The sequence below is a fragment of the Balaenoptera physalus genome (genome assembly GCF_965194825.1).
Source record: "Balaenoptera physalus genome assembly, chromosome: 14".
NCBI lineage: Eukaryota > Metazoa > Chordata > Mammalia > Artiodactyla > Balaenopteridae > Balaenoptera > Balaenoptera physalus.
The window spans coordinates 61276627-61289040 of record NC_138893.1 but is presented as its reverse complement, the minus strand read 5'-3'; the positions used below and the strand labels follow the sequence as shown (position 1 = coordinate 61289040).

Here is a 12414-nt window from a genome sequence, read left to right as displayed (position 1 = left end):
CAGCACCAAATATTGATGAGACTGTGGAGCAACTGGAACTCTTAGAATGTTGGTAGGACTGTGGAATGGCACAGCTGCTTTTGAAAACTGTTCAGTAGTTTCTTATAGAGTTAAATATGCACCCACCCTATCTCCTCTGTGACCCAGCAGTTCTACTCCTAGCTGTTATTTACTAAAGGAAATGAAAGCATATGTCCCCCAAAAGACTTGCACGAGAATGTTTATGCACTTTATTCATAATAACCCCAAACTGTAAACATCCCAGATATCCATCAAAGGAGAATGGATAAACAAATGGTGTTATGTTCATGCAGTGGAATAATAGAATAAAAAGAATGAACTATCCATACATGTAACAACATGGGTAAATTCGAAAAACATTAAGTGAAGGAAATCAGTTTAAAAAGAATGCATATTACATGATTACATTTACATGAAATTAAAGAACAAGGCCAAACTAATATATAGTAATAGTAGTAGCTACCTGAGAGTTTGGTGGGGCTTGACTGAAAATGGGCATGAGGGAATTTTCTGGGGTGGTAGAAGTGTTCTATATTTTGATTGGAGTGGTTGTTACAAAACTTATAGAATTGTACACCTAAGATCTGTCTATTTCACTGTATGTAAATTTTTACCTCAATTTAAAGAAAAATCCAAAAGTAAAAATTGAGAAAAAGGTACGGCAATATAGAAGATAAAGAGGGTAGAACAGACAGGAGTGAAAGGATCTGTAACAAACCACTTTTTCCTGTAATATATTTATAGAAGTCTTTGTAGCAGAATCAGTGCTTCCTGGGTTGGTTGAAGTAGTGGGTTAAAGCAAAGAATTATAAAAAGTTACACGTACCTTAAATATTTACTTTAAAAAAGTTGTACACATGAAATACTAAAATCAAATAGTTCTATAGGGTTTATTAACAACTACTGCCACAACAAAAAAAAAGTAGTTATTTTCCTTTGTTTCCCTATGCCCTGTGGCAAGAGTTCTTAATCTTAGGCCATGTACCTTTTTGACAGTCTGGTGAAGCTTATGAACCCTTTCTTAAAATGATTTTAAATCCATAAAATAAAATTCATAGGATTATAAATGTGCCTATTAGTTTTGATTATAATTGTTATAAAATATTTTAAAACATCTATATAATAATAGTTATTAACACATTTAAATCAAATCTGTTGGCAGGTCTAATGACTGTTAATTTTTGCAGTGTTGATTGTAAATAATATTTTGATATCTTCAACAACTGTAGTATGACGTATCAGTTAGTGATAAAGTTGTAAGTACTGCTTGTATTACTGTGTAACATAATTTTTCACATTCAAGTTTATGGACTCTTTTTTTCCCTCTTAACCCAAACACATATTTTCATTCTCCCATTCTTCCAGTAGTATATTGTAATTTTGGTTATATCAGTATTGGGTTTTTATGTCATTATGACTAGATAAATGTCATTCATAGTTAAGCAATATAGTATATTATAACTGGTTTTTCCTACACATTTTGTTTTCCCTGGATTTACAGTTCTCCCTCTCTCCATCCCTTCTTCCCTCCTTTTTTCTCCCTCTCTTTCTCTCTCTCTCGTTTAGTTTCTACATTCTTAACTTTAATTCGTCCCTAAACTTACCCCTAGTTGTATAAATCTCTGTATATGTTTGAGCACATTTTTTATTATATCAATTTCATCTTCTCCAGGAACCTTCTGGTCTGCCCTAATCTGGATTAGTCGTTCTCTAGGCTTGCTGTATGACTGTCTAATCGAGATGTTCCTTCACTATTCATTCTGGAGATTCTCCTTTTTTCTTCTCATGCGTTGGATTCTTCAGTTTCTGGAACTTGTCATCTTCTTTCACGGTTTCCCACCCTTGTTTTGGTGGAACACGTCTTGTAGTAACTTCCTGAGAGAGAATATGTGGAAAGCAAAATTATTTGAGACTTTGCTTATTTTAAAATGCCTTTATTATATATTCACACTTGTTTTATAGTCTATCTTGGTATGGAATTCTAGGCTGGGAATAATTTTAAGTCAGAAGGTTTTGCCCAGTTGTTTTCTAGCTGCTGGTGTTGCCATTGAAAAGGATGATGTTATTCAGATTCCAGATTCATTTTATGAAACGTGTTTCCTTTCAGGCAGCTAGGATCTTATGTTTATGTCTTCAGCATTCAGAAATTTCAGTGAGATATATATGCCTTTATTTGGGTCTGTTTTAATATTGCTGAATACTCATTATACCCTTTCAGTTTGGAAATTCATGGGCTTCAGTTTTGGGTATTGTTCTTGAATTATATCTTGGATTTCTTCTCCTGTGTGTTCTGTTGTTTTCTCTGGGATGCCTATTCATATGTTGAATCTCCTAGACTTTAGATCTTTTAAAATCTTCTCTTCTGTTTTCCATTTGTTCTTCTATTTATTCTATTTCCTCAGCCTTATACTTTTCTAACCCCTCTATTACCTACCTTACAGAATTAAACAAATTTGTATGCATAAAGTATTTAAAATAGTGCCTGGCATATAGTAAGTGTTGGCTGTAATTGTTGTTGTTGTTTAGTTTCTTAACTAATTGTTGAGGGGAGAGGTCTTTGGTCTTTTGACGTAATAGCTGTATGACCTTGGGCAAGTCCTGTAATTTCTTTGATACCTACTTCCTTCATCTCTCTACCTCTCAGATGTTTGTGAGCATCAAATGAGACTATGTATGTGAAAATACTTAATAAACTTTGTACAGAGCTAATAGTTATTACTTGCATCTTTCAAATATCAAAAGTTTTTAGTTTGAAAGAAAATGATGGCTGAATTTCCAGGGTTATTTTTAAGATTTCTTGATTGCATGTAACTATTTCTCACAAAACTGTATAAGCTAGGTGAACTTGAGCTAAATGCTAATGCTGCTTTTTAAAGAAGTTATTTCTTAATACTCAATCTCATTATGTTAGGCTGAAGAGAGAAGATTATGAAAATATTCATTTTATGAAGAGCTATGGCTTTACTTCAGATTGTATAAATCTGTGTAATGTAATAATTACTTAAGAAAGACCTGATTACTAGTTTAAACCCATGGATAGAATATTTATTGGAGTTTATTTATTTATTTTTCTTAAATGGTATTTGAGATTAGGAAAAATAGAATCTGTCTTTTGGTTTTTCTCAATAGTAGTAATGTAATTTCAAATGTTAGCTCATTTTTGTTAATGGTGGCTTTTTGTTTGTTTGTTTTGTTTTAAGGTTTTTGGATTCAAAGCATAAAAACCATTACAAGATATACAATCTGTAAGTATGTTTTCTTGTTTGTATGCTTGCAAATATCTTCTGAAATAACTATTGAGTGAAAGTTATTTCCTTGTTAGAATGAGGTAGAGTTAAAGATATATTTTAACAGAATTGTATTCCTAAAACAATTAGTTCAAGATGTCTGATTGAGAGCATAGTTAGGTCATTTAGAAAGTGTAGTGATGAGGTAAAACAATGTTGGCACAGATTCATGTTACTTGATCTGCTTTAAATGACTTGGCATCTAGCCCATCTTTGGGCCCATAACCATGTGGTAACTTGAAGTGTAATTCACACAGAGCTTCTGCTAAAGCATTAATGCCATCTTCCATGGAGGGATGCTTCTAGAGTAGACATAATTTTATTCTGTGTCTCTAGGTCAATTGATTGAAAAAGCTATTAGCATATTCTCTAACTGTATATAAAATAAATAAGTTAACTAAAATTGTTGAATTGGGGGGCTTCTCTTGTCTGGGGCAGGGATGTAAGGATTGCCTCTTGATTCAGCTAGCTGACCTTATCTTTAACCTTTCATTTTTTCTTTTGACTTTGTGAGTAGAGGTGTAAAGTAGAAAAAAAAAGAAGGAAAGAAAAATGTGAAGAGAATATCTTATCATTTTTGCTCTTGACCATTTTTTCCTTCCCAAAATATTGACCATTTTCTAATTAAAAAAACAAATTGTGTATAAAATGTGTTATGTTTCTACCTGGCTTTTATTTTTCCTATGTGATATGTATAAATTATGCAATGGAAAAAATTTTAATCTAAAGTTATGTATGCTAATTTACTGTTATAATTTCTGTAGAGTTTATTTATAAAATATAAGAACAAGGTTTTTTTCTGCGTTCAGTGGGCTTTCAGATATTCACTAAAAAAATGAAAGATTCTCTCTGCCTTATTGGCTTGTGGGATGTTGCTTTTTTATCTTTAATTTAGTGATCTTTGTACTCTGATAAGACTTCAGAAGACCCGAGAGTGAAGTAGACACTAGTATTGTATCTCTTAGTGAGTTGTCACTGATTTCCTCAGATGAACAAAGAAGCAAACATTTATTGAGGGCTTGCTACATGTTAGACATTCTACAACATTTTGTTAGTACAGAGGTGAATAAGATGTAGTTCCATTCCTCAGGTAATTATAGTCTAATGTGAAAGGTAGACAAAGTATTATAGAAGAGGTTAACTCTTGTATAGAAGAGAGCTGTGTAGACAACAGTCAAAATAGTGATTGCACCCCTTAGGGAAGGTTTCATAAAGAACGGCATGTTTGAGCTGGGGTGAAAAGAATCATAGAGGTTGACCTGAGGCTTAAGAGGAGGGGAAATGGCAGTGCAGGCAGAGAGAATGGCATGTAAGAAGCTTGTTGGCATAATATTGTCTAGAATATGGCAGATAATCCATTATGGTCAGATTATGGTGTGTGTGTGTGTGTGTGTGTGTGTGTGTGTGTGTGTGTGTGTGTGTGTGTGTGTGTGTGTGTGTACGGTGTAGTGGTAATAAGTAACAAGATGAAAGAAAGTAAAAGGTGCTGTAGAAACTTAAGTTTAGGTGGGTCCCAACTTACAGATGATCTGTGCGTATATCCTTCTCTTTTCTGGATTAACCTCTCCTACAAAAACTCTTGTTACAGGTGCCAGAGTGTTTCTGTGGAGGAAAATAAAAACCACAAAGTTTTGTAGTTTTTGAACAACTGGATTCAGAAGTTAAGTTTCAAAAAAAAAAAACAAACAAAAAACCAAACAGGACATGAACTGTCAAAAGCTGGAGTCCACTAAATGAGTCACCTCAGGCTTAGACTCTTAGTACTGGGCATGTAGAGAGTCCCAGAAGGAAGGTAGAAAGATACTAAAGACAGATTCTGCCTTATTTCAAAATTTTATTTGAGTTTAACATTATATCCAAAGAAAGGAAAGGAAATTCTTTTCATTCCTGTATGCAATGGCTTCCTGCTTCTAGAATTTAGGACTCAGGTTTGTACTGTCAGTATTGTGGGTCACTTGTGTTATTATGGTTAAAGTTGGCATTGGTATCTAGACTGGAGAGTTGATTGCCTGTTTGTTTTTGTATATCCAAACATCGGACCCCCAAGTTAGTGAACTGTCTCATTATTAGTTGAGAGTAGCTTTTGGTGCACATATTTTAACTCCCTTATTCCACCATTCATTTAATGGAATCATAGACTGGAAAGTACCTGAAAGAGATCATTTAGTCCAACCTTCTCATTTTACTGGTGGGGAATCTGAAGCCTAGAGAAGTTAAGTGAGTTGAACAAGGTCACACAGGTACATATGGTAGCAGACCATCCACTGTTGATGCCAGTATTCCCTTTCTGTTTTTTTTTGTTTGTTTGTTTGTTTGTATTAATCTCCCCAAATTTTACTTTCTTCAGAAGTTTCTAGAACTACCAAGTTGTAGCATGTTTTGATTTCTGATGTCACTTTTCAGTCTTCTTTGCTTTTCTACCCCTGTTTATATTTCTGGCTCTGGGTAAGTGAGTCTGATAAGTAGCAGATGTTTCTATTTTATTTCTTTTATTTTTAGGATATTAATTTCATGTGATGTATGTCTTTGCAAACATATGTAAATGGAAAGATCTTAAAACATTTGCACTTGACATACCTGTATTTAATAGTATATTAAACTTTTTATGGCAACTATGACATATGTGGGTGAAGAAGAGTTCTTAATGTGGACTTTCTAATAATTGACTGTAACTGTTTGTATCTCTATTATCAGGCATTCAGTAAGTTATTTTAAGAAAGGACAAAATTAGCCTCATATCATTAACCAAATTCAGGTGTACTTGGTGAATTACTTAGTACATTAATCAGTTTGTTTTATGCAAGTGTGTGTACTTCATTTTTGTATGTTCCTCTGTAATCTGTCTTCTGGTGGGGGTAAGGGGAGGAGGGGGGAGATAGGGTATAAAGACATAATATAGTTCTTGCCTTTGAGGAAGTTAAATGTTCACTGAGTACTAATTTTTAAAAGGTTGACTATACTTCATGGTATATTCTATTTGACATACAGCTCTGCATCATTTTGTGGTAAACCTTCAGCTGTTGTTAATTTTTATCTATTAAGTTTTCTTTTGTAAGATAGGGATAACTCCATTGAAGAGAGTAAAGTAGAGACCTACATGCCTAGCTGATTCTATGACGAGTCTCATTTCTCTGGAAGCATTTCCTATTAATCTTATCCCTTTCTTCACTTTCTGTCTACTGCTTCATAAAAGCTCTCTTTCAGTGCATCTTTATTTCTCTTGTCTTACATAAGCCAATATGAGGTGATGATTTAAAAAAAGATATCTTTTAAGTTGAGTTCTAGTTATAAGGAAGTACAAATGGTTAGATCTACCTAACACTTGTCTTAGTCAGATCCCATTTACCATTCATGTATCTTTAATTTTGGTTTGTTGAAAGACTTGTCTTATCACTAATATCATAAATTTACAAGGGTCTCTGTGTGTGTGTGTGTATGTGTGTGCAGTTATCAGAGAAAGTTTGTGTTTTGTTTTTTTTAATTTTTAAAAATTTATTTATTTGTTTATTTTTGGCTGCGTTGGGTCTTCATTGCTGTGCGTGGGCTTTCTCTAGTTGTGGCGAGCGGGGGCTACTCTTCGTTGCGGTGCGCGGGCCTCTTATTGCCGTGGCCTCTCCTGCTGCAGGGCACGGGCTCCAGGCATGAGGGCTTCAGCAGTTACGGCACGTGGGCTCAGTAGTTGTGGCTCGTGGGCTCCAGAGCACAGGCTCAGTAGTTGTGGCGCCTGGGCTTAGTTGCTCCACAGCATGTGGGATCTTCCTGGACCAGGGATCGAACCTGTGTCCCCTGCATTAGCAGACGAATTCTTAACCACTGCACCACCAGGGAAGCCCCATCAGAGGTTTGAATTAAGAGAGTCTTCTTTCTTTCTTACCCGACCAACCACTCCCCAGATCACTTTCATCACTACCAGGCCCAGTATATGTTTTCACATACCCCCTATCCATACCTGTAGATATTTTCACAATTTTTTCATGTTTTCATTATCACTGTTTGTTGGTTCTTTTATGCCAAATAATGCTCTTGTTGGAATGCTGACTTTGACTAAAATTTGTTATTGTTTTGTTTTTTAAACTTTTATATTTTTTATTATGCGTGAAGTATGGAACAATACTGAAAAAAGTTTGACTTTTGTAATCAGAGGTGCTGGGCTCTTCCATTTACATATCGTGGTTTGGGGCCAGTTTTGTAATGCTCTTCTAAATTTAGCTTTCTCATATATAAAATGGAGACGGTATTAACTATTATATGATTGTGAGGATGAATTTAAAAACATGGAAACTTTGTAAGGTATGCACATCTAATAGACACTTAGTAGCTCATTATTTTCACTTTCCCTCCATTTTTTTCCTCTTAATAATATTTGAGAATCACTGTATGAAGGCAGTCATCAGCAGTGTTTATCAAGCCAAACATTTTGAGCTGCTAAAAAAGTACAGGAATTTTAGATAACTGAAGCTGTATGAAACTCAAAATGTTTATTTTTTGTTGTGCTCTCATGAGACCAGTTTCTTAGAATTGTTTCCTGGTATATACCTCTCCCCTCACCTCGTAAGCCCTATTTTACATGATTCCTTATAAAATATTCCATTACGGATTCTTCTCTATTGACCATACTCCTCTTTAACCTGTACCAAAGAAAGTGTAAAATGTTACTATTTTCTTGGTCAGTTCTCTTCTTCCTGCCTGTCATTTTTTTTTTTAAATAAAAGTGAGTATGAAATTATTTAGCAAGGATGCATATATGTGCATATGTCATTGTTAAATAAATTTTCTTTCTAGCAAAACTCAATATACTAAATTATAGTATGCTAAAATGGAAAAGCTTTGTTTTCAGCAATATTATGAGAAGCTGATTTGTTTCAGGTCTGACCAGTTAGAAATTAGTGGATTGCAGTTTGCTTATAATTAGTTCAACCTTCATGCGGATTTTTTTTTTTTTTTTTTTTTTTGCTGCACCACCTGGCTTGTAGGACCTTAGTTCCCTGACCAGGGATTGAACCCAGGTCCTCGGCAGTGAGAGCACCAGGGAATTCCCAACCTTCATGTGGATTTGAGTTTAAAAATTGTTTAAAATAGATGAACTCTACAGATATTTCAGGATTTCTAAATGTAAAGCACAGGTCTATAACCAATTATGTGAAATTCTTTGGGCTAGTTGTGTTTCAGCATTCAGAATTTTTCAGTTTTTAGAAAGGTAACATGGAGGCATATATTTTGTATTGCATAACACCCCAGTGGGATTTGGAACAGTACCTAGAATAAAATGTTTTACTCTTTGCTGTAAGTGTATTCCTATTAATTAAGGACTACACATTCTCATAAACTCAGATCAAGTTCTGCTGCAATTGAGTTTGCCATACAGTTAAAAGGAAGTTTCAGATGCTTCAAAATTTGGGGATTTTGGAATGGTGAATTAAGAGGCTATGGACCTTTATTTGTTTTAAAATGCTAAGTTTTTATTTTAAATAATTTTAAAAATATCTGGTTTGGTTAGTAGTTGGAGGTACCAGAATGCTGCTGACCACAAGCTAATGTATGGAATCCCTTTCTGAGCCTATTAATGTTTATAAACATGGCCTATTAATCATGAGTCAGCCACTGCATGATAACAAATATGTGACTACTATTAAAAAGACAAATTTTAGCATGCTGTAAGTAATGCTAAGTCAACATTACTTTTTTCTACTCTGTATTGATTTTACTTACTAGTCTTTCATTACTCTCAGACTTTAATTAAAACTTATAACCTGAGAGATTATTGAAAAAGATGACCTTTGGCTTCTCTAAAGAGAGAAAGATCTGGTTAAAAAATTTAGTAAGTGTTGTGTCTGAGTAGATTACCATCATTCAGTTTTTCTTTACTTTTCCTTTGCCCTTATAATTTTACTGTTTTTAACATACATCTTTTGTAGTAATAGTTTGAGAAAACTGTATATGCTCAATTATAAGGCAAAGATAAAATTGAAGCTAGTTAGTTGTTTATACATATCTTGTGAAATCAAAAATAAAGACCATTAGCATGTATAATTTTCACAGAGGGAATGTGAAGGTGTAGATGCAGCTGAATTTGCAATGTTGTATATTAGTGGCATTATAAGTTTTGTAAGCAAACGTATAAGCTCTGATTGCGTATACTTAACATTTTCAGCCTTGATTTTGTTAATTGTAAAATGTGGATAATAACAGTACCTACTTCACAAGAGTTTTAGGATTAAAAGCAATAGTTAATGTAAGACATATAATGCTTGGTACATTATAAAGGTTCAGAAAATGTTTGTTACTAATATACTTTTTTTTCTCAAGTGCAAAAGATAATTTTATATCACATTTAAACTTTTCTTTTAGATGTGCTGAAAGACATTATGATACCGCCAAATTTAACTGCAGAGGTAGGCATAAATACACTGTATTATGTTTGATAACTTGAAGCCAACAGTCTAAATCTTACTGTCATACCAATAATGAATAATCTCAATTATTAAGTGATATATTTATCTTAAAGATGGTCTTAGAAAATTTGAAAAATAAATTTAATTTTGCTATTGAGTTTTTGGAAACAAGTATCATATAAACTTGCCAGTAGTACTAGAAAGACTAAATTGTAGGATAGACCGAGAATTAGGAGAAATTCCTAGACTAACAGTAGAATAAAGAGAGGGTTATACCTACAGTTTGAGGCATTTGGTGTAACAGTAAGAGATTACAGGGAGAAAGAAGAACAACTTAACTCCTGTCGAGGAACATGACCTGTGTGGTGGAAAAGGGTATAATGAAATATGGATAAGAGGAGCCTGATAGATGAGAGCAGGAGATGATTTAAATGTGTTCTTCTCCAGGTGTAGTAAATTCTATCTCAGAGCCCACAGAAACTTTCATTTGTATTTGTGGAACCCTTTGAACCATGAGAGCATGAGAGACCTGGAGAGTTGAGAAGCTTGGCAAGATGCTGCCGTGATAGTCAAAAAGAGAAAGTGGGTGCCTTGACAGATTGATATATTTGCCATTGATCCCTCCTAAATATTTAGAATGGACTTTCAAACAGTTGGTTTGAGAATTCAGAAGTGCTAATGGCTGTGAGAGCCAGGATAGATTTACTAAGAAGGTTTCATTTTTAGTGGATTTAGGCTACTGCTTACTGGTCAAAGAGTGTTTTACTCGAGGTTTATCTAGCTTTAAATAGGCGTTTAACAGGTTTTTCTGGATGTTTTTGTATGCCACTGGGGAAATGAAGATGGAATGATGGTACAGCTGGGCAGATGACTAAGTAAAAGCTGTCCTGATGATTCCCTGTAACGGTAGTCATTGTCTCCTTGAAGAGCTCTCCTGTCACACTGAAGGCTTAATTGAGTGTATCTTGTACCCCATTATGAATGACTTGGTTGAAGATATAAAAGACATACTTTTCACATATTTAGATAACACAGAAGATAGGTACATAGAATGTTAGTTGGCATTTTTAAGAATCTTAATAGAGTGGAACCAATAAGATAAAATTTAGTAGTGATATATTTAAAGTCCTATTTCTAGAAAAAATTTTTAAAAGGCCTCAACTCTAACTATAGGGAACAGAGAAGTTTTGAGTTCTTATAACTCATGTGAAAAGACCTGAAACATCGCTTGATAAACTGTACTACAACTGTATACATTTTATAACTTGGGGGTTTTTTTCCCTCAATTTCTTTTGTAAATGTCTTTAAAGTCATGTGTATGCAACACTAACATTTGCAAGACCATCTTTAAAATAACATGTTTGACCTTTTTATTATATGAAGTGTAAAATGCAGTCTTTTCCATTGTTGATTTGTTAGTGATCTGTACTTTCTTTGGAATATATGTTTTGTGATTATGCAATATTGTAAGTGTTACAATTCCTTTTGTTAGAAAATGTATTGAGAGCCCTGATAAGAGGCTCCTGTGACATTTAATTTTGAGTTTACCTCCACCTCTGATATGTTGTGACCTCTGATACTTCTTTGCTACTCTATTGCAAAGTTTCCTCCTTCATAAAGTGAGGAAAATAATACCTGGTTTCCCTGTCTAATGGATAAATTTGAGTTGAGAGACTATTTACTATTCAAAAATTAGAAAATTATGAGACAATAAATTATTTTTCTCTGGAGTTCAGTTTTTCTTTAAGAACTCTGTTAAGTTTATATGCAACATTTCTAAAGTTAACCTACTTTTAATAAGCAGTTCAGGAGAGATTTTTTTCTTATTTGAGGTTATCTTTTTACCACAGTTGCACAGTATCCTTTCGAAGACCATAATCCACCACAGCTAGAACTTATCAAACCCTTTTGTGAAGATCTTGACCAATGGCTAAGTGAAGATGACAATCATGTAGCAGCAATTCACTGTAAAGCTGGAAAGGGACGAACTGGTGTAATGATTTGCGCATATTTGTTACATCGGGGCAAATTTTTAAAGGCACAAGAGGCCCTAGATTTCTATGGGGAAGTAAGGACCAGAGACAAAAAGGTAAGTTATATTTGATGTTTTTTTTCTTTCTTCTTCCTAGATCTGAGAATTTATTGGAAAATAAATTTTTAAAAAGATAGTTGTTAACCCTTATTTTCTTTCCTCTAAACATTTAAATCAGTATACTACCTTAACTTTCATATGAGCAAATGACAGATTCATTCAATTTTTCTGTTCATTCTTGCATTTTCATGTCATGCTAGCAAATCTTACCCATTAACTGGATTGCATATTTGGTATCACGAAATCTTTACAAAGCATTTAAAAAAGCAGCACATTGATCAAAAGTAAGCTTGATATTCCTGAAGCTTGCTTGAAAATAAAATGTCTTTGGATAATAACTTGGATGCCATTACCTAGTAAAGTGTGATCTTTACTTTTAAAATACATAGAGATTATTCTTTGATTTGAATATTCATAAATGTAGTTATAATTAAGATTAGTCAAAGGTTCTTCTCTTATTCAGAAGACTAAAGACTATGGTGAAAATCATTGACACATTTAATTTGTGTAGTACATTAGAAAGCAAAAAATGAACTCTTGGGAGAATTTTTTACAGTGATTTTCAAGGGATTTATTTCTTTGGATAGTAAGTATGGCAAAACATGTTTACATTTCTTACAAA

The 12414-nt window shown here is 33.7% G+C and overlaps 1 protein-coding gene across 3 annotated transcripts in view; it reads left to right on the top strand.

Moving 5' to 3' along the window:
* PTEN (phosphatase and tensin homolog) overlaps positions 1–12414 on the top strand; it is an 87857-nt gene that overhangs the window by 46825 nt on the left and 28618 nt on the right. For 2 of the 3 annotated variants that reach the window (XM_082424701.1, XM_082424702.1), the window contains 3 exons: positions 3222–3266; positions 9657–9700; positions 11551–11789. In XM_082424701.1, the coding sequence (XP_082280827.1) occupies positions 3222–3266; positions 9657–9700; positions 11551–11789 (328 nt within the window). The remainder of the gene's footprint in view (positions 1–3221; positions 3267–9656; positions 9701–11550; positions 11790–12414) is intronic. The other variant, XM_082424700.1, reaches the window with a different exon arrangement.